The sequence below is a fragment of the Mobula hypostoma genome, chromosome 20, assembly GCF_963921235.1.
Source record: "Mobula hypostoma chromosome 20, sMobHyp1.1, whole genome shotgun sequence".
In the NCBI taxonomy this organism is placed as follows: Eukaryota; Metazoa; Chordata; class Chondrichthyes; order Myliobatiformes; family Myliobatidae; genus Mobula; species Mobula hypostoma.
In genome coordinates, this window is record NC_086116.1 from 11,207,305 (window position 1) to 11,232,406 (window position 25,102).

General features: G+C 42.2%; 1 protein-coding gene and 1 long non-coding RNA gene across 4 annotated transcripts in view; one reads left to right on the top strand and one right to left on the bottom strand.

The window, feature by feature from the left end:
- LOC134359329 (solute carrier organic anion transporter family member 1C1-like) overlaps positions 1-12,139 on the bottom strand; it is a 110,544-nt gene extending 98,405 nt beyond the window's left edge. For 2 of the 3 annotated variants that reach the window (XM_063072398.1, XM_063072395.1), the window contains exons 1-2: positions 10,983-11,162; positions 10,695-10,836 (exon numbers count right to left, since the gene is read on the bottom strand). In XM_063072398.1, coding sequence (XP_062928468.1) covers positions 10,695-10,836; positions 10,983-11,017 — 177 coding nt within the window. In that variant the 5' untranslated portion in view covers positions 11,018-11,162. Of the gene's footprint in view, positions 1-10,694; positions 10,837-10,982; positions 11,163-11,915 lie in introns of those variants that run through there. The other variant, XM_063072397.1, reaches the window with a different exon arrangement.
- Positions 11,096-25,102, top strand: part of LOC134359330 (uncharacterized) — a 124,192-nt gene continuing 110,185 nt past the window's right edge. Inside the window, exon 1 of the long non-coding RNA XR_010021083.1 lies at positions 11,096-11,224. This is a non-coding gene — a long non-coding RNA (uncharacterized LOC134359330). The remainder of the gene's footprint in view (positions 11,225-25,102) is intronic.

The following is a 25,102-nucleotide window of genomic DNA, read 5'->3' on the forward strand; positions in this document are numbered from 1 at the left end:
CAAGCCCAGTTCATCCAGTCTTTCTTCATATGAAAGTCCTGCCATCCCAGGAATCAATCTGGTGAACCTTCTTTGTACTCCCTCTATGGCAAGGATGTCTTTCCTCAGATTAGGGGACCAAAACTGCACACAATACTCCAGGTGTGGTCTCACCAAGGCCTTGTACAACTGCAGTAGTACCTCCCTGCTCCTGTACTCGAATCCTCTCGCTATAAGTGCCAGCATACCATTCGCCTTTTTCACCGCCTGCTGTACCTGCATGCCCACTTTCAATGACTGGTGTATAATGACACCCAGGTCTCGTTGCACCTTCCCTTTTCCTAATCGGCCACCATTCAGATAATAATCTGTTTTCCTATTTTTGCCACCAAAGTGGATAACTTCACATTTATCCACATTAAATTGCATCTGCCATGAATTAGCCCACTCACCCAACCTATCCAAGTCACTCTGCATCCTCTTACCATCCTCCTCACAGCTAACACTGCCACCCAGCTTCGTGTCATCCGCAAACTTGGAGATGCTGCATTTAATTCCCTCATCCAAGTCATTAATATATATTGTAAACAACTGGGGTCCCAGCACTGAGCATTGCGGTACCCCACTAGTCACTGCCTGCCATTCTGAAAAGGTCCCGTTTATTCCCACTCTTTGCTTCCTGTCTGCTAACCAATTCTCCACCCACATCAATACCTTACCCCCAATACCGTGTGCTTTAAGTTTGCACACTAATCTCCTGTGTGGGACCTTGTCAAAAGCCTTTTGAAAATCCAAATATACCACATCCACTGGTTCTCCCCATCCACTCTACTAGTTACATCCTCAAAAAATTCTATGAGATTCGTCAGACATGATTTTCCTTTCACAAATCCATGCTGACTTTGTCCGATGATTTCACCGCTTTCCAAATGCGCTGTTATCACATCCTTGATAACTGACTCCAGTAGTTTCCCCACAACCGACGTTAGGCTAACCGGTCTATAATTCCCCGGTTTCTCTCTCCCTCCTTTTTTAAAAAGTGGGGTTAGATTAGCCACCCTCCAATCCTCAGGAACTAGTCCAGAATCTAACGAGTTTTGAAAAATTATCACTAATGCATCCACTATTTCTTGGGCTACTTCCTTAAGCACTCTAGGATGCAGATCATCTGGCCCTGGGGATTTATCTGCCTTCAATTCCTTCAATTTACCTAACACCACTTCCCTACTAACATCTATTTCCCTCAGTTCCTCCATCTCACTGGACCCTCTGTCCCCTACTATTTCTGGAAGATTATTTATGTCCTCCTTAGTGAAGACAGAACCAAAGTAATTATTCAATTGGTCTGCCATGTCCTTGCTCCCCATAATCAAGCATCTATTAACAAGCAACACACATAAAAATTGCCGGTGAACACAGCAGGCCAAGTAGCATCTATAGGATGGGGTACAGTCGACGTTTCGGGCCGAGACCATTCTCGGCCTGAAACATCGACTGTACCTCTTCTTATAGATGCTGCCTGGCCTGCTGTGTTCACCAGCAATTTTTATGTGTGCTGCTTGAAATTCCAGCATCTGCAGATTTCCTCATGTTTGCGTTTTTAAACACATCATCTATTTGTCATTCCTTCTGCTAAAATTGATTTACCTTATTAAATAACTTTTCCTGTGAGGTACCAGAAAAAAAACTGATGAAAGAAATGCAATGATGCTTTCTATATTGACTAAAAAAAATCCTGTAGTTATTCAGTTACAAAATGGAAAGTTGATGCCTTCTTGAATTAAAAATTAACTCAAGCACTGAAGGCAGAGAATTATGGTAAATAATTTTCTGATGGAAGGATAGCACACAGTGCTACTCCGCAGGGTTGCTTCTCAAATCACTGCACCTTCTTACTCAGGCAACACCAAGTTTAAAATGAAGGCAAACTGTGGAGAAAGTGGTAATTTACTGCAGGACATAGATAGCTGGCAGAATGAGACAAGTGGAAGATAACATGTAATAAAAATGGAGCATTTTGATGAGATGAATGAGATGAGACAAGGTTGCTAAATTAAATTTCCCGAAAGGGAACCTGAAGGGGCTCTTCTTCACTCAGATGGCAGTGCAAACGTGGAGTGAGCTGCCAGCAGAAGTTTGGATGAGTGTGGTATGGAGGGCTATGGTCAAGCTACTGGTTGAGTGGACTAGGCAGAATAACAGATGGGCAAAGGACCTATTTCTATGCATAGTGCCTTAGGACTCCAAATTGAACATTACTAAATCATGTATAGGAATTTATAGACCTAAGAGATGAAAGTGAAAAATCTGAAAACAGAAAAACATGTTGATGGAGGAAGCATATGGAATCCTGAATTTTATAGATGCATCAAATATAATAACATACATATCATAGTAACTTAAAAATAAGTTGAGTACAACCTACACTTGAGAACTTTCCACTATAGAAAGGATGTGAAGTCCCAAACATGGGCAAGAATGGATCCAAGGATAAGGAATTTGAGCTCCAAGTTTAGACTAAAGAAGCCAGGATTTTCTTACAGCAAGAACAATTTTGATGTTCAAGATCATGACTTGTTTGGACAAGATATAGCTCAATGACTAGGGGACGCTGATTTAAAATTATGGGTGTAAGGTGCAGTAAGATGGGAGGGAAAGCAATGTCTCTCAAAACTGAATGGTTATTGCTAGGGCATACTCTGAAGTTAGGGTATTCAGAAAATATTAACTTCAGCAGCAAATCTTTAAACCTGACTGTGGATTGTAGATTAAATTTAAGATGCAGCCAAGGACAATAGTTTCCTGGTATAATGGACACCAGACAACGCTGATTAACATTCACTTTGGGTGTCTGGAGTGTGGGTGCAAAGAAGGAGGTGTGAAAATTATATGTAATTCAAAGGAACCACTGTAGATACATTGCAACTATAGATGTGTCCTATAGCTATCTTTGATCTTTAGCAAACAAAATGCCATATAATATTGGGTCAAACAGGCCTTTTCCTCTGAGAGTGTCTCATTTTGTTGAATAAAAGCACTTCTGTATCCACCAGCTTCAGTGTCCTTCCAGTGACTTTGTTCACATTACAATTGGGTGCTCATCCAGGATGCCTTCATGACCCATTGTTTGCCCAGCAATCTCAGCAGTCTAAGTGGTGAGTAGTTTTAAAAGTAGCTCACACACTTAGATTTGTTCACGTCGGTGACTACGGGATCACAAACACAGCAGAGAGCCGGCCTGGTGGATATAGGGCACATTTAATAGAGCTGTTAGGGAGGGTTTAAACTAATCTGGCAGGGAGATGGGAACCGGAGTGATAGGGCTGAGGAAGGGGGAAACAGAAATAAATCAAAGATGGCATGCAACAAAAATGATAGAAAGAACAGGCAGGAGATGAGGTATAATCAAAGTCAATGGCATGAGTTACAGGGCAATAGAGGCGTGGTGCAATTAAAACAGAAAGCAACAAATACTGGATTGAGGAGTGTTGTATTTGAATGCATGCATCATAAGGAATAAAATAGATGATCTTGAAATTCAGATACAGGTTGGCAAATATGACGCTGTGACCATCTCTGAAACTTGGCTAAAGGATGGCTGCCATTGGGAGCTGAATGCCCAAGGATATACGGTGTATCAGAAAGATAGATTAGTAGGCAGAGGGGATGGTGTAGCTGTGTGTGTAAGAAATAATATTAAATCATTGGAAAGAGATGACATAGGATTGGAAGGTGTACAGTCTCTATGGGTTGAGTTAAGAAATGGCAAGGGTAAAAGAACCCTGATGGCAGTCGTATACAGGCCTCCAAACAGCAGCTGGGATATGGATTACAAATTACAACAGGCGATAGAAAAGGCATCTCAGAAAGGCAATGACATGATAATCGTTGGGGATTTTAACATGAAAGTGGATTGGGAAAACTAGGTCAGTACTGGACACCTCAAGAAAGAGAATTTGTAGAATGTCTAAAGGGATAGCTTTTTAAGAACAGCTGGTTGTTGAGCCCACTAGGGGATCAGCTGTTCTGGATTTGGTATTGTGCAATGATCCAGAGGTGATGAGAGAGTTTAAGATTAACGAACCCTTAGGGAACAGTGATCACAATATGATCGAGTTCACATTGAAATTTGAGGAGGGAAAAATAAAATCCAATATGTTGGTATTTCAGTGGAATCAAGGAAATTACAATGGCATGAGAGGGGAACTGGCTGAAGTTAACTGGAAAGGGACATTTGCAGGAAAGACAGCACGGCAGAAATGGCTGGAGTTTCTGCAAAAAATGAGGGGTGTGCAAGACAGGTAAATTCCAAATAAGAAGAAATTTTCAAAGGGAAAAAGGATACTACCATGGCTGACAAGTGAAATCAGAGCCAAAGTAAAGGCTAAAGAGAGGGCATACAAGGAAACCAGAGCAAGTGGGAAGGTAGAGAATTGGGGAGCTTTGAAAAACTTGCAGAAGGAAACTAAGAAGGTCATTCGGAAGGAAAAGATGAATAATGAGAGGAAGCTGGTGACTAATATTAAAGAAGATACTAGGTTTTTTTTTAAAAAGGTATATAAAGGATAAAAGAGAGTTGAGGGTAGATATAGGACAAGCACATGACGCTAGGGACATTATAAATGAGAGATGCAGAGATGGCAGAGGAACTGAATGCATATTTTGCATCAGTCTTCACAGTGGAAGATGTCTGCAGTATACCGGACATTCAAGAGTGTCGGGGAAGTAAAGTTTATGCATAGAAAATTACGACTGAGAAGGTGCTCAGGAAGCTTAATGGCCTGAGGGTGGATAACTCTCCTGGACCTGATGGAATGCTCCCTCGGGTTCTAAAGGAAGTGGCTGGAGAGATTGCAGAGGCATTAACAATGATCTTTCAAGAATCAATAGATTCTGGCATTGTACCGGATGACTGGAAAACGACAAATATTACTCCGCTATTTAAGAAGGGTGGGAGGCAGCAGACAAGAAACTATAGACCTATTAGCTTGACATCAGTCATTGGGAATCAATTGTTAGGGATGAGATTATGGAGTACCTGGAGATACATGACAGAATAGGCCAAAGTCAGCACGGTTTCCTAAAGGAAAATCCTGCCTGACAAACCTACTGCAATTCTTTGAGGAAATTACAAGCAGGGTAGGCAAAGGAAATGCAGTAGACATGGTGTTCTTGGATTTTCAGAAGGCTTTTGACAAAGTGCCGCACATGAGGCTGCTTAGCAAGATAAGAGTCCATGGAATTACAGGGAAGTTACTCGCATGGGGGGAGCTTTGGCTGGTCAGCAGGAAACAGAGTGGGAATAAAGGGATCCTATTCTGGCTGGCTGCTAGTTACCAGTGGAGTTCCACAGGGGTCAATGTTGGGACTGCTGCTTTTTATGACATATGAGCGGTGATTGATAAGTTTGTGGCCTAAGGTAGGAGGAGTCAATTTTAGAAAACCTAGCACATTTATTTTTCAACATAGTCCTCTCCTATGTTTACACACTTAGTCTAGCGGTCGTGGAGCATATGGATCTTGGACCTCCAGAAAGTGTCCACAGCACGGGTGATTGATAAGTTCGTGGCCTACGGTGAAAGGTGATGAGTTATACAGCTCTCGTTGCGTGCATATGCAGTTCAACTCTGGGTGATTATGCAGAAAGTTTGAAGTTAATAACTCATCGGGGTGATTGATAAGTTCATGGACAAAGATAGAATGAGATCAGTTATTAACTTCAAACTTTCTGCATAATCACTCAGAGTTGAACTGCATGTGCACGTAACGAGAGCTGTATAACTCATCACCTTTCAGCTTAGGCCACGAACTTATCAATCACCCCTGCGGTGGACACTTTCTGGAGGTCTAAGATCCGTATGCTCCACGACCACTGGACTAAGTGTGTAAATGTAGGAGGGGACTATGTTGAAAAATAAATGTGTTTTCTAAAATTGATTCCTTCTACCTTAGGCCTCAACTTATCAATCACCCCTCATATGTCAATGATTTGGAGTTGGACTACGGTATTAGTGGATTTGTGGCTAAACTTGCCAATGATACAAAGATAGGTGGAGGAGCAGGTAGTGTTGAAGAAACAGAGAGCCTGCAGAGAGACTTAGATAGTTTGGGGAATGGGCAAAGAAATGCAAATGAAATACAATGTTGGAAAGTCTATGGTCATGCACTTTGGTGGAAGAAATAAATGGGCAGACTATTAATTAGATGGGGAGAGAATTCAAAATGCAGAGATACAAAGGGAATTTGGAGTCCTTGTGCAAGAAACCCTAAAGGTTAACCTCCAGATTGGGTCGGTGGTGCAGAAGGCGAATGCAATGTTGGCATTCATTTCTAGAGGTATAGATTATAAGAGAAGGGATGTGATGTAGCTCTGTGAGACCAGAGATAAATAAGGCAGAGATAGACAGGTTCTTGATTAGCCAGGGCATCAAAGGGTATGGAGTGAAAGCAGGGGAGTGGGGATGACTAGAAGAATTGGATCAGCCCATGATTGAATGGTGGAGCAGACTTGATGGGCTGAATGGCCTACTTCTGCTCCTATATCTTATGATCTTATAAAAGTCATGACGCATGTGTGCGTATACAAGAGAATAAACATTTGTATGGTAATTTGCTGAAACCAAGCCACCAAATGGTTGGTTACCAACGGTTTGGGATGCCAGTGGAGCGCATGCATTCTCATTCCCAGAACTGTATTTTGGCAGATACATTTGCACGCTCAGTTTAAATACAAAGGAATACAGTGGGCATCATGAGTTCAGTTGCACACAAGTGGCAGATTGCGGAGTACATAGTCTGTGGTTTTAAGTCTGTGCTGTTTATCCATCATTTATAGTTTGTGCAATATGAAAACTAGTGTGAAGATATTTGAAGGAGAGATTATGCCTGGATATACCTGTTGGGATGGCACTGATGGAGGTCAGGCAAAATGAGGTCGAAAACCAGATGCACCCCAAAAATATACACGCGTTGGTAAAAGTGCAGTGCCCGAAGAATATGTAGGACAGTATGGCCCAGGGGTGCCTGATAGTACATGGGCAGCTGCCGGGAATGCCAGCAATGAAGAGAGATATCACGGGGGAGGGGTGGGAGAAGTCCCAGTAACTGGGGAATGATAAATTCATTAGTTCAGAGAACCGGTGAGCCTGCCATGAATTATACAGAATGGAAATATCGAACATTGAGAGAGAAGACCCAGACTTCCTGAAAATGGTGAAGGAAGGCCTGAGCTCAGCCTGTCAAGTTTTAGACTTGGGGATGGAGGGGGGAAATTGATCTACTCCATGATAGTATCATGGGCTGTTGAGATAGACCAGACTGGAGAAGGGGAAGATGCTGTACAGTGGCTGTAGTGGAGGTAGCTGCTGTGATGTCACAGGGGACTGTTTTGTGTGCCAGCAACCAGGGCACATAGCAAGAAACTGTTGGAACATACATGGGAGGGTAAAAGAGATGATTTGTCAGAGCTGTAACCCCTCAGGCCATGCTTGGAGGCAGTGTCCTGAAAAGAGAGGAAGTGGGAGAGTCAGTCACCAAGCAGGCAGAATCTACAGCATCACCCTCTCTTTTTGATTTTACTGCTGACCAGATTATAGAGCTGGTCAGGTCAGACAAATAGCTGACGGCAGCCTCTATCGCCAGTGGTGGCGGTCATCCTCGGATATACACAAGACGTTTATTCAGGGGCCGGCAACGTGCAGTGTTAGTGGACACGGAGTCTTCAGTATCAATTACTGATCTACCCTTGCCTATGACTACAGAGGCGATCTACATTACCAGTGCAGGAGGTAAAACCATGAGAGCAGGGAAAAGTCAGCCCCAGGTACTTGAGATTGAGGAAAATAGAGAAACTACATGGACAAGACAGGAAGAGCAAACATTTGTGACCCACAGAGCAGTTAACGTGGCCCACAGAGAGACAACAGCTCCAAGCAGGGAGGAGAGACAGGGAATCATGTCAGGAGATCCGAAGGGAAGGTGCCAAGCACAGTAAGGAGCTTTTATATGTAGAGCAGCTGCCTGGGAAGATAGCGGTGATTACAGTCAAGGCTCAGCAGAAAGGGGATTGTAAGGAGCAGAAAGGGAACAAGTGAGCAGACATCAGTGTGACGAGGGTAGCAGAGGCACAAGCGGCAACAGAAATTACAAGAGTGCAGAAAGAAACTACAGCTGCCAATTTAGAAAAAAAAATTGCATGGAGATGTGAAAGAGAACTATAACCAGGGAAACATGTTGAACAATCGAGCAAAGCAGCAGTGACAGAGACAGACAGAGAGAATGGTCCTCTCACAACCAGGCACCCAGTCATGGTAAGGGAGCTGGTTGAAAAGAGATGTTTCACTCCCAAGTGGATAGAACCACAGGTGATACTCTGGACGAGTAACTCCTGTGTTGGTGTAGTCTCACTGAGGCAGCCAGTGGAAACACTAACTCAGGCTAAACTTTATGAGCCACCCTTCTTGGTGCCCTCACAGACAGAGCAGGAGATTCATTGTAACAGTGTCACTGCAGAGGACCCAACTGATGAACACCAGCGGGCCACATCAGACCCGATCACAGCTGATGGAAACAGACCCACGGCCAACGTGAAGGCAGAGGACACTGAACGCAAAGCGTGAAGGCAAGCACGAACAGCATGTTAAAGTATACCAGTAATGGTACTCTGTAATGAAGGCAGATGATTAGTTGTATAGCTCAGTTAAGAAAAAACATTTGGCTAAAAGAGATGGAAAGGAATCCGAGTTACAGAAGAGATGTCAAATTCCACAACATTGATGGTGGGGCTGACTGAGAAAGAAAATACATGCAGCATCTGAAGGCAGTCAGCCCTGCCTGAGTGGGGATTGAGTACAAATGAGCTGGGCCCTTTCAGTGGTTGGGCCAGCAATCAATTGGACAGTCCAGAAGGAGGTGCCACTGGGGTGAAGTCATTCAGATAGAGAGTACCCCAACCCCTCCTGTGCACTGATGAGTGTGCCTGTGAGCCTAATACATTTAACTAGCTGATGCCACTGACCAGATAGTAGCTCTGATAGCCACTGCAGAGTGTTAGCCATCAGAAAATGACAGGGTGTAGATAAAGAATGTGATTAAACTGCAATTGGCCAGCAGGGAAGGAGGCAGCAGGCATACGAATGGCAAAGCTGCATTTGAGAGATTGCTGGCCATATTTGTGGACCAATCTCTGTTTTTGAGTGTTGCAGGTAGACATTAGTAACAATAGTTGAGATGTAAATGTACACAGGTTATTGGGGAAGGGGTTCCAACGTACAAGGCATTTTTGCTGCCCTATTTGATAGGATTCTCCTTAAGGTTTGGCCTTTGCTGAAATAAACTTATTTTTGTCCAGAAGGGCCAAGAGGAGGGACTGTCAGGACATATTCTGGAGTTACAGAGTATGTAGCAAATATTAACTTCAGCAAACAATCTTTAGACCTGAACGTGGATTGTAAATCAAATTTAAAATTCAGTGCTGGACAATAGTTTCCTACAGCTGCAGACTACAATGAATTGAGAACCAGACAATACTGATTAACAAACTGTGTGTGTCTGGACTGTGGCGCAAAGGAGGTGTGAAAGTTCTGTACAATTCAAAGGAAGCATTGTAGATAATTGTAACTATTTAATTGTCATGCTGCTATCTTTGTCCTTTAGCATATAAAAATGTCATGTGATATTGGGTCAAACAGGCCTCTTCCTCCAAGAGGGTCTCATTTTGTTGAATAAAAGATTTCTGCATCCAGTAGCTTCATCGCCTCTCTGGTGACTGTTGAAATTACAACAGTTATCACCCAGAACACATTGCTTGAAAGAGTAATAGAAACTTCAATCAGTACTTTTAGATGTGAGTTAGTTAATTATTACAACAGGAACCCATTCACCACATATCTATGCTAGCTCCCAGAAGACCAAGCCAAACAGTCCCATCACCTCTCTTATTTTCCCCCAGCACTTTCTGTCCCATATGCCCTTCACTTCCCCTTTGGATGAGTGTTCAGTTAGCTGCCTCAAGGGGAATGTACAGAGGCCGACTAACCACTATCTTCAGGTGGTGGGAGGAAACCGCAGCACCTGGAGGAAACCTATGCAGTCACTGGTGAGAACCTGCAAACTCCACACGGATAGCAATCAAGGTCAGAATTGTACCCTGGTCCCTGGAGCACTGAGACAGCAGTATTATGCCAACCATTTGGAAGTGCGCATTAGATAAAATCAGAAAAGTGGGCAATTGGGACTGAAGAGACTGCAAGGGCTGGCTGGCATGGAGTGGATGCATTGAATGTTTTCTGACGTTACAATAATTCCATGTAATTTTGCTAATCCGCTCTGATTTGGCAAATGAATTAAGACATCACATTTGAACTAAACTTGGACAACCATAGAGGTCATGACAAAAGGTCATTTTGAAAACTTTGCCACAGATATATTGGCTTACCCTCACTGTCAACGTTATTTTGGCAAATAGCTCTCAATGCAAACATGGTGTTGCAAGAACTGAACTTCGACACTAAGCAAATCAAAAAAGATATAAATTACCCATCCAGAAAGAAACAAAACATTTCAAGTCTTTGCTACCAACCACAATTTTAAAAGGTATATTGCTGTAGTGTTTTATTGATACACCTGTTTAAATGTTTTCATCTGGCATTGAACCTTATGAACCCTTAAAACAGGCAAGGTTTGTACCCCCAAAACACATCTTAATATTTCCATACCTTCAAGTTGTTAAAACAGGAGCGTTTCTCTTTTGCAGGTGGGGAATAAATCGTTTTATCTAACTTCTCTTTGAGCGGATTTTCCATCGCGGCGCTTATTACGGTGGATAGGTTATGTGAAAGTTTGTGCGAAAATCCGGGACTACAAGATTAATAAGAGAACATCTAAAAGAGATTTCTACATAAATACAAAACATGAACAAGTTTCTGTTTCACTGACGGGTAAAAAAAATTGGCATAAGATTGAGAGCAATTATTCAGTCACGCGTAAAGCAAATCAAAACTCACCTTTCCCGTAACGTGTGGATGAATCTTTTGAGCATCCGACTTTGTAGTGAACCCTAGCCAGCTCCGTTAATGATCAACACAGTGAAATGCCTCTTAGATTTAACCCTCGAAATCCAGCCTTTGCTGCTTCCCTTAATCAAGGGAAATCCAGCCTTCCTCGCCTTTAATTGGGAACCATTCTCAAGATCGGCCACACCCGTGTTCTCTGATCGTTGGGATAAATGCATTCCGGTAGCTCTCCGGTAAGACTAAAATACCTCTAGATGTGTTAAAACCTCACGAGATCTCTTAGAGAACAACGTTGAGCAGTCTCCAGCAGTACTTAGAAATGTGGACACGTCTTAAGGATTTATAGACGGTGATCTCCTTGTACAAACGTGCCTCGGTTCAAATTATTTGGGATGAATTAAGACAATTTAACTATGTAAGTAATTAGATGGATTATCTCAAGATACTTATTCAACTTTGAAGCTCTAAAATGTTTTAACTACTTTTCCTACAGAATTGTTGCATTTGATTATCTCAAAAAAAGAATTATCTTCCCCCCCCCCCACCCCACCCCATTATATGTTCTCTTGCAAAACGTGAACATGAGGCAGCAAGAAGCCGGCTGGACAGTATGATGTCATTCGGGTACATGTTCCACCACCTTCACCTTCCCCTCCCCACCTCACCTCGAACTCCCAGTGTCCTCACTCGTGTTTGAGCTGGGTGAGTTTTCCTTTCAACAGCCTTCAGGAGGTTTACATGCCGAGCACAAGTGACCCATATTCTATCTGCGCGTTACAAAAGGAAGCGGCGAAGTTCACAGCCAAAATCTAAGTTACTAAATAATGTAAAAAGGAAGAATTTTCTTTTCGGTGGGACAGAGAAGGGTGTTGATAGGGAGCCTGCATAAAAATGCAATTTATTAATCCGATTTTTGACACTCACCCAAAACTCTTTATTTCTGCACGTACAATAATCCGAGGGAGTCAATGGTGATCAACGCTAAATCTTGTACGTTTTCTGGAGATTTAGGAAACAAACAGTTGGTACTTGCCGTGCTAATTCTTGAAAATACTTTCTACACTCTTCAGTTGTTTCGTTCTCCAAGTGATTGCAGATCAAATGTTAACCATCCAATTTTAAAAAAATGCAAAGTACTGCGAGTAAATCTTTTAAATTACATAGCTTCCTCTTGTGAGCAGATCTTCACTTAAATACGCGGCCTGCGCAGTGCCGTGGACAAGAAGCGGCAACGAGGAAGATTTGAAACTAAATTGGATTGAAACCGGTTCATTCATACCGCCAGCCACTCAAACCTTGGATGCCGACTTCCAATTAAATGCCAGAAAACTCTCAAATTTACTCTAGAAAAAAATGCTCGGACCTAGTAAAAACAAAGTAGATGTAGAAAACATTGGTTTGTTACGGTATGGAGAGCGAGAGAACATGGAATAAGATTGGACACCTGAGTTAATACCAAAGAGTTCCTGTTTCACAAAGCTGACAAGTGTTTGAAGTTATATAAAAAGTCACTAAATCTTGATCGTCATGGAGGGAGTTAGAAAATAAACAGTTTGACCTTGTCCTTGTAACTTTTGCAAATTCTTCTATGCCTTTAACTACAAAATAGATAAAAAGTTTCAGAAGTTATTTGGATAGATAGAGTAACTAATGAGGCAGCTGCTTCATAGTAAGAGACTTCACTTTACTCCTGACTTTTGATGTTGTCTGTCTGGTGTTTACACATCCTCCTTGTGACTGTAGAGTCATCCAGTTGCTCCCATTTCCTCCCATATCCCAAAGATAGCAATAAAACGAACTGCTGGAGAAACTTGGCCATTCACGCAGCACCGGTGGGGGAAAATGGAGAGTTGGGATTTCAGAGTGTGCCCCTTCACATGAACTGCAAGATTGAAGGGAGATTGCTGGTATAAATTGGTCAGTTTAGATTTATACTAGCTGTTGTGTCTGTACAACTACATAACAAGTTAATAAAGGGACACACTTGGAAGTGAAGTTAACTTGTATATTCACGTTGCAGAAAGAGCAACAAATCAACGTAAGTAATCAGTCAATAATTAGTGCTAAGGAGAGTCATGCTGAAAGAAACACTACACTTCCCCCCCCCCTTTAGATCAATGTAACATAAAACTGTATGCAAACCAATCCCCTTAGAGGGATCAGAAGTGGAGAAAGTGAACAATTTCCAAGTTCCTGGGTGTCAAGATCTCTGAGGATCTAACCTGGTCCCAACATTATCGATGCAGCAATAAAGAAGCAAGACAATGGCTATATTTCATTGGGAGTTTGAGGAGACTTGGTTTGTCAACTAAAACACTCTACAACCTTTACAAATGTACTGTGGGGAGTATTCTGACAGGCTGCATCATTGCCTCGTAACAGGGGTGCTACTGCACAGAACTGAAAGAATCTATAGAAACTTGTAAATATATAGTCAGCTCTATCTGGGGTACTAGCCTCCATAGTATCGAAGACATCTTCAAGGAGCAGTGCCTCAGAAAGGTGATATCCATTATTAAAGACCCCCATCACGCAGGGCATGCCTTCTTCTCATTTACACTAGGAAGGGGGTACAGAATCCCTGAGTGAAGGCACACACTCAAAAATTCAGGAACAGCTTCTTCCCCTCTACCATATGATTTCTAAATGGACGTTGATCCCCTGAACACACCACCTCATTTTTTTAAAATATATATATTCCTGTGTAATTAAATTACTTATTTTTTCTTTCTTTATTATCGTATGTTGCATTGTACTGCTGCTGTTAAGCTAACAAATTTCTTGATACATGCTGGTGATAATAAACCTGTTCTGATTATAAGTAACAAAACTTTCAATTTCCCTTTACAGACCATGTTCAAATAAATATACTCTCACAATAACAGTGTTTGCTTGATTTAAAAAAAATAACAGTCCATAACTAACTTCACTATACCAGTCTTGGGTGGCGCTCTGTTTCTTTTAGTATAGTGCCTAGGGACCTGTGGAGTGGTATCAGGTTTGGGAGATGTCTTGTCAAAGACAACGCACTCTGTTGCAGGTGTCATATTGCTGTTAATGTCATGATCATCACTGACAGACAAGGCTGGTGGATGTAATGTGTCTGTCTTGTGACCCAGGTGCGTTCTTCAGCTGAGCATCTAGTATCTGGTCCACATGATGTCTCCATGTATGATCTCCAGCATCCACTATGCACATCAGTAGTCTGGTTCTTGCAGCTATACTACTGGTTGTCCACTTGTCTTCTCAGTAATCATACACAAAGACTTCCTGCCCAACCTCAAAGCTCCTTGCTGATTCATTTGGCAACTGGCTAAGCTCTTTATTCTGTAGATCTGGTTTCAGGAGGTCTATGTGAGATCTCAGACTCATGCTCATAAGCAGCATTGCGGGTGTTTGATTTGCATCGCATGAGCAGAGTTCCAATACACAAAAAGGAAGTTATCCAATCTGTGCTGTAGAGAAATGTTCCCCTTGTCCATTGCTTTAATGGACTTCTTGAAGGTTTGGACAAGCCTTTCAGCTAACACATTCATTGTTGGGTGGAGAGGAACTGACTTGAAATGTTTGATGCTATTCTTCTTCATGAATAGTCTGAACTCTTCTGACATGTATTGTAGTCTGCTTTGCTCACAATTCATTCAGGTAAGCAATTTCTGGAGAAGGTAGTCCTCAGAGCAAGAACAGACTTGGTTGAGGTGGTTGACTTCATTGTTATGACTTCAGGTCATTTCAAATGAACATCCACAGCAATCAGAAACGTGGAGTCCATGAATGGTCCAGTGAAGTCAATATGTACTCTTTGCCATGGTGAAGAAGGCCACTTCCACAGCTGTAAAGAGGCCTGTGGAGGTGCATTTTGAACCTTGTGGCATCCCAAACAGCTTTTGGCCAAGTCTTCAATCTGTCTATCAATTCGCAGGCGCCACAAGTAGCTCCGGGCGGGATGCTACACCTTGACTATACCCAGGTGTCCTTCATGGGGATTCTCTAACACTCTGGTGTGCAGTTTTAGAGGGAACCACAATACGTGATCCACACAACAGGTTCTTTGACATCCAGCAGTTGGTCTTAGCTCACTGAGAGGTCTGGAAACACAGGGTTACCATGAGCTGGCCATCCTTACATGGTGATGTCTTAGACCTTTTGACAATGTTGGGTCATTCCTTGTTTCTAGTATTTCAGAATTTGTTACTGGCACCAATTTTGTGTGGTACACTGCTGCTGGGTAGAGGATGAAGACTTCTTCATCTGTCAACATGACAAGCCATCAGCATTGCTATGTTGTTTAGTACCTTTAAGCTCTATGTCATGAGAGTGGGCTCCTAGGAAAAGTGCCCAACGTTGCAACCGAGTGGCAATCATCACTGGAATTCCCTTCCTGGGATTGAGAATGAACACAAGGAGCAGGTGATCTGTCACTAGTGTAAACTTTTGTCCATAGAATTAGTGGTGGAACTTCTTTACTGCCCATACTAGACTAAGGGTCTCAATCGATCTGTATGTAGTTACGTTCCGCTCTCACTAGTGATCTTGAAATAAATGCTATCGAATGTTTGGATCCATCTTTCATAGTGTGTGACAAAATAACATCAATGTAATAAGGGGACACATGCCAGTCTGATGGGCAGAGATGGGTCATAATGGGTGAGCAGTTCATCTGATGCCATTGGACTCTTTGTTTCCTTGAATGCTCTTCCACATATGTCTGACCGTTCCTACTTTGCTCCAGTCCACAACAGTGCACTCAATGGGTGTAGTTTACAAAGGCCAAGTACAACCTGAATTGTGACACATTTTCTAGTTTGGATGCTTGCAACACTAATTTATTCTTCTCTTGTGATTCATGTAAGCTGCGCTTGTCAATGACATGTCCACAATATGAGATTTCATTCTCGAAACATTCACATTTATCCCTCTTTGTGCACAGTCAAAACTCATTGGAGCTGATGTGATGCCAATGATGAAGCAATTATACTGGAACAGTTCCTTTTGAGTGTTGATCGTATGGAACTTTATGCTTGACTCCTCAATCTCCAGTTGTAAGTAGGTTTGTGACAAGTCAGTCTTTGAAAACCTCTCCCTGCCTGCCAAAAACTATTCATGGCAGGGTCGGTGCTCACTTTGAAGTTCCTGCATATGTGAAAGCTCCAGCCTTTCCTTTCTTGATCACTGGGACAATGGGCATGGCCCAATTACTCCACTCAACCTTGGACAGAATGCCAGACGCCTTCATGCTCTGCAAATCAGTATCTACTTTAGGAGATAGTGTGTAGGGCACTGGAAACACTTTATGGAATCTTAGTGTTGCTGCTTCATCGGTTCAGTTCTGGCCTTCATGCCTTTGAGTTTACTAATAGCCTTCCCAAACACCTTCTCACTAGCATTGTGCAGCTGTGACAGTTTCTGGTTAGTGCTACCATACACGCTGTGGCTGTCTGTTGATGACACATTGAGAGCTTTGATTGTGTGCCAGTCTAGTTGGATTTTTCTCAACCATTCACATCTGAAAACTGGCCCTCCACTTTTCAACACATAAAGCTCTAATGCTGTGTTTAGCCTTCATACATGACATTCACTTTCTATATGCCTTTGGGAGACACTCTTTCACCTGTGCAGGTCTTTAGCATCACTGAGGTCTTTTCTAGTGGTAGCTTAGAAAACATTCTGTAGTAGTCAGCCTCTGAAATTACAGACAATATCCTGTATCCAGGACCATTTTCAGTTTTACACCAGACGCCGCTGTTGTGATCCATATGATTTAGCGATCTACTTGGGCATGACAGTTCACCTTTGTCAGACTCTGTGTCTGATTCAGATTCACATTCAGTTACTTTATGCATTTGTCTAGTTTTGTGTTTGAAACTTTTCACTCTGTTTGCCTTTTCTCTTTGGTTGTTCTTTTTGTTGGACTTGCACACTCTCTCCATGTTGCCTTGTCTGTGACATTTTCTGCAAGCTTTTTCCAACAATCATTTGCATCATGGGAGGATTTGCCACATTGATACCATTTGTGACTTTTTGACCATTCAGGGACATTCTGAACTCCTTTTCCATAGTTCTAACATATCCTTTGCTGCAGTCTCCATTAATATTACAATGGCCAATGCCTCTAAGGTTAGGTCGCTATCTGACAGTAGCCTCTGTTGAGTGCCTTGACTATGTATGCCACATACAAGCCTGTCCATTAACACATCAGAAAGTCCATCTCCAAAGTCACAGTACTGGGAATGTTCTACAATGTATTCAGAAATGCTTCCATCCTTTGGTTCATTTTGTAAAATCTATACCTCTCAGCTATTACTAGTGGTTTTGGGCTCAAGTAATTTTGTAACATTCCAACAATTTCATTGAACGTCTTGCTTGCTGGCTTTAGAAGGGTTACCAAGTTGTGTAAGAGACTATATGTTTTAGCACCCATTAAGCTAAGAAGTGTGGAGACTTTCTTCATCCTCATCGTTCATGTTACAATACAGTTCAACCCTTTTGCTATATGATTCCTCATTAGGACTATCAAATTTGTCAACTTTCCTGACTAAGGCCATCGTCATGTTATTTTCACTTTTGCTTTGCTAGTTGTGCGTCTCTCACTGCAAACTGTCACTCACGCATCCCTGTGTTAGCATCCATGACTGCCTTCTCTGTACTGATTCACTCTTTCCTCTAACTGTCTCTCTCTCTCTTCCTCTGAGTTCTTTCATGTCATAACAATCAGTGCAGTTGAAATATTCGCTAAAATTCAGGTTTGTACACATTGCCAATTTTTGTATATGTACAACTACATATCAAGTAAATAAAGCCATGCACTAGGAGGTGAAGTTAATTTGTATATTCTCCTTGCAGAGAGAGCAACAAATCAGAGTGCATGGGTAAGTTATCGGTAAGTAAGTAGTGCTAAATGGAGTCATTGCGTTAAGATGAATAGATCTGCATACTACACTGGCTCGCTCTCTTGGGTGGAAAAGGGTTTGACCCAAAATGTCCACTATCACTCTTTCTCCAGAGGTGGTGCTTAACTGCTTAATCCTTTGGGTTCTCCAGTAGTTTGATTTTTTTTTTAACTTTTGCTTCATATTCGTCTATCTGCAGTCTCTTGTGTCTCTGAAAGATAGTTAATTGGCCACCATGAATTGCCTGTTAGACACAGGAAATTCTGTAGATGCTGGAAATCTTGACCAACATACACAATGCTGGAGGAACTCAGCAGGTCAGACAACACCTGTGGAGGAGAATAAACAGTTCATTTTTCAGGCCTAGAGTGAAGAGTCTCAACCTGAAAAATTAATTGTTTATTTCCCTGAACAGATGCTGCCCAACCTGCTGAGTTCCTCTAGCATTTTTTTTAATAAATTGGCTCTAATGTAAAAAAAACTGAGGGAAATGAGTTGTTCACTGGAAACTTTGAGTCAGTTTCTCACCATTTAAAAGCAGCTCTACTTTTCTAATATTCTCTACAACAATGGGAGGTTGACGTGAGAGCGGACAGAATGAAATGAGTTTGTCATAAAATGTGTGCTTGACGGTTGTTGCTGTCATTGTGAGCTAAAGGTTGTGTTGCCCTGTGATGTGACTCCATGCCATTGCAAGAGGTTATCAAATAAATTTTCAAAGCTGTGGAACTCAGAGATAACATATTGACGTTGTCTAAGGACTGAAAGTGTAGCTGGGAAAATGTGTAGCTTGGGTGGTTGATGGTTGGGTTGAGTTGTTGTCCGATCTTGGCAATTTACTTGCAAATATTTTGTCACCATATGAGGAGACATCATCAGTGCGCTGCTGATTGTGGTGTGTCCTCCAAATGCTTGGCATTTATATACTTATCAATCAGCTCATTAAACATCATTTCAGAAAATAAATTGTGACCTGGGGAGGAAACCTCATCACTGTTTATGTAACAAACTTTGTGTGCTGTCATCTGGAATTTTGCCTACATTGGCTCATAAATAGGATTGAAGTATGCATGTTTGCTTACAAAATTGTTCATGCGTGACAAACAATCCTGTAAACAAACATGTAGACCTTGATCCTATTTATGAACCAATGCGGGCAACATTCCAGAGCACAACACACAAAGTTCACCACCCAACCAGTCAGTGTTCAAGTTTCCTCCTTACATCACATTGGTCATCATTTTGGAAACTCAGTTGAGATTTGGGGAGGAAACATCTTCGTTGATTGAATGTATGGGAAAGTTAGTGTGTTGTGGTCTGGAATTTTGCCTGCATTGGCTCATAAATAGGATTGAGGTGTACATGTTTGTTTACAGAATTGTTTGCACATGACCAAGAATGATGTAAACAAACCAGAACACCGCAATCCTATTTAAGTTCTGATGCAGGCAAAATTCCAGACCACAATGCACAAAGATCACCACTTAGCTAATCAGTGATGAGATTTCCTCACCACATCACAATTGACTTTCTGAAGTGTTGTCCAATGAGCTGATTGGTAAGTATATAAAGGACAATCATTCAGGGGGCACACCACAGCCAACAGCGCACTGATGATGTCTCCTGGTATGGTGGCGAAACTTTTGCAAGTAAGTTGCCAAGATCGGAGAACAGCTCAACCCAACTAGCCTAAGGGCTGGTTAAAGGACAGAAAACAGAGCAGAAGCTGAAGTGGGTCATTTTCAGTTTAGAGACAGCATAGTAACAGACTCTTCCTGCCCAATGAAACCACACAATCCAATTACATCTATGTGACCAATTAACCTACTAAGCCAAACGTCTTTGGAATGTGGGAGAAAACTGAAGCCCCCGATGGAAACGCACGTGGTCTTTGGTGCTGTCTTTGCATTAGGCTTTACACTTTACACTTTTCCAGCTGGAAGGTTGTAATTAGTGAGATGCCACAGGAATCCAAGTATCCATGTTTGCTGATGAAGTAAAGATATAGAAACTATAGAAAAGCAAAGAAATGATTTTAAATGGTGATAAATTGAAAAGTGTTGTTGTTCAGGGAGGGTTGGATTCCCTTGCACACAAACCACTAGAAGCTAACGCACAGTTGAAGCAACTAATTAGGACATCTGGTACATTAACTTTTATTGCAAGAGGATTTAAGTACAAGAGTGATAAAATCTTACTTGCAATTATCGAGGGAGGGGTCGCGCCTCTGGTGAAGGGAGCTTGTTTTGTCCATTCCCGGCAGGTCACTCACCTTTGGCCCCCACCAATACTTGGCTGTCACCTGACAGTGGCCACACCCTGGTACACTGCTTCGACAGGTTGGCCAAACCAGACGACGGTAGCCTGCAGCCTCATATCCCAGTTAGATAGGGAGGTGCTTGTTCTAGCACGCAAAGTCAGTTCTAGCAGGCAAAGTCAGCTCCACCGGACTGGTGGATGAGAGCTACAGTGAGGTCCAACAGTCAGGAAGGTGGTTCTGCAATGCTCGGTCGTGAGCAAAGGGCATGACAAAGCAGAGAAGATGTCGTGTTCATCCACGGCAACTGAGGAAGACCCAGCTTATGACACTTGTTCATACCACTGGACCTAGTCTTTTGAGGTCCCGAGAGTGGAACTGATGCAGTGCAACCTTTAAAAACTCTCCCACCCAGATTTTCTGTCGTCATCAGGCATAATGAACAACTTCCACCAATCAGGCAGTCATGTGGCAGCAACTCAATGCGTAAAAGCACGCAGACATGGTCAGGAGGTTCAGTTGTTGTTCAGACCAAACATCAGAATGGGGAAGAAAAGTGATCTAAGTGACTTTGACCATAGAATGGTGCTAGACAGGGTGGCCAGAGTACCTCAGAGAGAGCTGATGTCCTGGGATTTTTACGCACAACAGTCTCTAGAGTTTACAAAGAATGGTGTGAGAAACAAAAAAAACATCCAGTGAGCAGCAGTTCTGAGGGGAGAAAAATGCCTTGGTAATGAGAGAGGTCAGAGGGGAATAGCCAGCCTGGTTCAAACTGACAGGAAGGTGACAGTAACTCAGATAACCATGCGTTACAACAGTGGCGTGCAGAAAGGTATCTCTGAATGTATACGGTGACCACTGGGTTCCTCTACTGTTCCTGATAAAGTGGCCATTGAGTGTATATGGCTAAAACTGGACTACATCTATAATATTGTGTACGGATCTGTTCTCCCTACCTAAGAAAGGAGATAATTTGCTATAGAAGGAGTGAGTGTAGTTCACCAGATTGATTCCTGGATTGGAGGACTTCCTAATGAAAAGACAAACAAACTAGCCATCTACTCACTTGACTACAGAAATATTGGGAGGTTATCTTACTGAAACTACAAAATCCATTTGGGGTTTCACAGGGTAGGTGCAGAGGGAATGCTTCTCCTGCCTGCAGTCTCTAAACTCAGGAAAATGACTAACATGAGAACAAATTTCCATGCTTACAATTTAAAACCTTAAAATCTTCTGAAAGATAATTACAGAGATTCTGAAATAGACATCAATTGATTTATGAAGTTAATCTGTTGAAGTCATTGACTTGATCAAAGTTATGAAGTTAAGAATATCAAGGGCTTGTTCAAGTGTTTATGGTGTTGAGAGGAAAGGTTGACCATAATTTGAATGGCAGAGCAGACAAGACATTGAACGGCTTCCTCCACTTTTATACTTCCTGATTATTGAGAGCAAAATGGTAAGGAAGTGACTTTTCACTGGCAGAGAGCTGAATTGCAAATGAGGATAGTGGTAGTGATAAAGATATTGAATGCTTTCAAAAATGTCCATGAAATGAATTAAAACACAGTCACAGGAGATTCTGCGGTTGCTAGAAATCTTGAGTGATATGAACAAAATGCTGGGTGAGCTCAGAAGCCCAGGCGACATTTACGGAGGGAAATACTGATGGGAGGTCTTAACCCAAAATGTCTATAGATGTTGAGTTCCTCCAGCCTTTTGTGTGTGTTGCTTAGGAACTAAAACATATCAACATGCAAGTTGAAATAATCCAAATGATCAACATGTCCTTTTATCAAAAGTTTCTGTATGAGAAATGCAGGACCATAAGACATAGGAGCAGAATTAGGCCATTTGGTCTATCGAGTCTGCTCTGCCATTTCACTATGACTGATCCACTCCCCTCTCAAACCCATTCTCCTGCCTTCTCCCCATAACCTTTTATTCCCTGACTAATCAAGAACCTATCTACCTTTACCCTAAATGCACCCAGTGACCTCACATTTAAGACGTGCTGATATCAATCATCTGCAAATAATTAACACAGGTCATTACCGTGAACCTAAACAGTACACTGGAAGAGACTGTGTACCATAGCTACATGGAGTGTGCGTGGCTGCAGCCTGTATTTGCATATCTGAAGGGGCTACTCCTGATCTTCTGGCTGCATTTTAGCCCCACCCTCTTCATCTTTGGCCATTCTGTATCATTTGTGGCGGGGGAGGGGGGTTGCAGGGACAGAGGAGGATGACCTAATTAACGTGCTCCTAGTGCTGGCTAAGATAACGGCCCATGGGTCCAGGAGACAGGCAGTGGCGTGTTCCACCCGTGTTGACCGCATGGCAATCTTCAGGGGTAATTTTTGTGCCCAGGTAGCTGTGGAAACAGAATATGGATAACATAGAGGTGTTTCGAGACTGTTGGGCACCACAGGGTAAATGCCATTCTCAAAGAGGTTGAGAATGTGTTAATTTAGTCTGTGTTAGTCATAATTTGTCAGGTGTTTGTTCTGATAATGAAGTAGATTGTGAGTCCAACTTATCATACTAGGGAGCTATTTAATAGTCTTATAACAGTAAGGCAGAAGTTGTCCTTGAGCCTGGTTGTACATGCTTACAGGCTTCGTACCTTCTGCCCGATGAAAGAGGGAGAAAGGAGATTGTCTGGGGTAGTTGTGGCGTCTTTGATTATGCTGGCTGCTTCACTGATGCAGCAAGGATTATACACAGAGTCCAGGGAGGGGAGATTTGTTTCCATGTTGAGCTGAGCTATGTCCACAACTCTGTGCAGTTTCTTGTGGTCATGGGCAGAGCTATTGCCATCCCAAGCCATTATGTATCGAGCTAAGATGCTTTCTATGGTGCACCGATTAAAATTGGTAAGGGTAGACAGCGATATGTCAAATTTCTTGAGCTTGCTGAGGAAGTAGAAGCGTTGATGAATTTTCTTGACCATGACGTCTATGTGGTTGGATCAGGTTAGGCTATTGGTGATGTTCACTCCTAGAAACGTGAAGCTCTCAGCCTGCTCAACATTAACGCTGTTGATGTAGATAGGAATACCGGGTATAATGTCTGTGGTAGGGTGAGGCAGCAGCATAGTCATGGTCAGTCCCCCATGGCCATGCCAACCTTTGTGCCCATGTGCAGTCAATCCATTAGGACTATACCCTTATATTTGTGCCTATTTAAGTGTCTGTCTAGATATCTGTTAAACAAAGCAGTTGTTTCTGATTCCACCACCTTCTCTGGCAACAAATCTGGGATATCAACCATCCTCCATGTAAAAAAAATACTTACCAGTGAGCAACACACATCAAAGTTGCTGGTGAACGCAGCAGGCCAGGCAGCATCCTAGTAAGAGGTACAGTCGACGTTTCAGGCCGAGACCCTTCGTCAGGACTAACTGAAGGCTTCTTACTAACTCTTCCTTCAGTTAGTCCTGACGAAGGGTCTCGGCCTGAAACGTCGACTGCACCTCTTCCTAGAGATGCTGCCTGGCCTGCTGCGTTCACCAGCAACTTTGATGTGTGTTGCTTGAACTTCCAGCATCTGCAGAATTCCTGTTGTTTGTGTTTTAAAACTTACCAGTGAGATCCCTTTTAAAATTCTATGTCTCACCTTAAACCTCTGCCCTGTTATTTCCCACCTAAGTGGGAAAACTATCTTGACAAGCTTTGTCTCATATATAGTTCTGTCACGGCATCTCTCGGCCCCATTCAGTACCGTCCAGGCAACATCTTGTTGAATCTCTTCTGTAATTTCTCCAGCACAACCACATTTTTCTTATAGTCAGATATTGCATAATGCTCCAAGTGCATCAATAATAACTTCCATAGATAAAGCAGAATTAGTTGCTTGAAGCTAACGAATAAACTGCAAATTATCAATGCTATTTCATTCTTAGGGCTTTTCAAATTCCAGTTGAAATAGGCCTGGCTTGTAGCCAATGCTGTATTACGTTCTAATAACTTTAGCAGATTCAATGTTATTGAAGTCTTTGAGCTCTACAATATAGAAACGGACCCACACACAATCTGCTGCAAGAATTCAGCAGGTTGAGGAGCATGTATAGGGGGTCAAGAGAGAGTGTGGCTTTCAGATGCTCCCCTCAGTACCATTTCCTGTCCTCTTCATTCAGTTAAGATCTCACTGAAGCTCTGCTACTTTAACAGTTGGATATGCATTCTGCTCCCAGTGACATCACTGTGACTCAAGGTAAGAAGAGACCATAAGCTGTAGGAGTGGAATTCCCAATCTACTTGTATATTGAAATCCCCCATAACTAAAACATTGCCCGTTGTACTTGCCTTTTCTATGTTCCATTCCAATTTATACCCCAGATCCTGGCTGCTGTTCAGAGGGTCTTTTTATCCTTGCAGATTCTTAACTCTACCAACAGCAGAGACAGAGTTATGGGAACTTCAAATTGTAAAAATATCAATTGGGTTCAAAATGAGCACCATTACCATTGTAAATTTATAACACACTGAACATATTAGAAAATAAATACACATACTATTCTACAATATTCACAGAAGTTTAAAAAACATATAAAGCTGAACCTTGTATCTTGCTGTGCTGCTTTTAGCCCAGAGCATCCAGAAATGCAGTGCCTGACAAACGAAAATTTATCTGTGACTATGAAGCCTAAGAAAAATCCATTCATCCGATTACCGCACCAGCACGAGGACAAAAAAAATGTTTGGTGGAGCCATAATGAAACATGCAGATAATTCCTCATTAATGATTTGGCCAAAGTACACAAAAATCTTTCAAAATCACTTTATATAATGGATCCTTTGAATGACCTAACAACCATAGCTTGTGGAGGCATAGGGGAATGTTACGACAACATTGCACAATTTGGAAATATTTTCTCGCAATTACAGTCAAGGAAATAGAAATACAAAAGGGCCCATGCTGTGTTAAAGATTACTGCTCTGCTCAAACTCAACA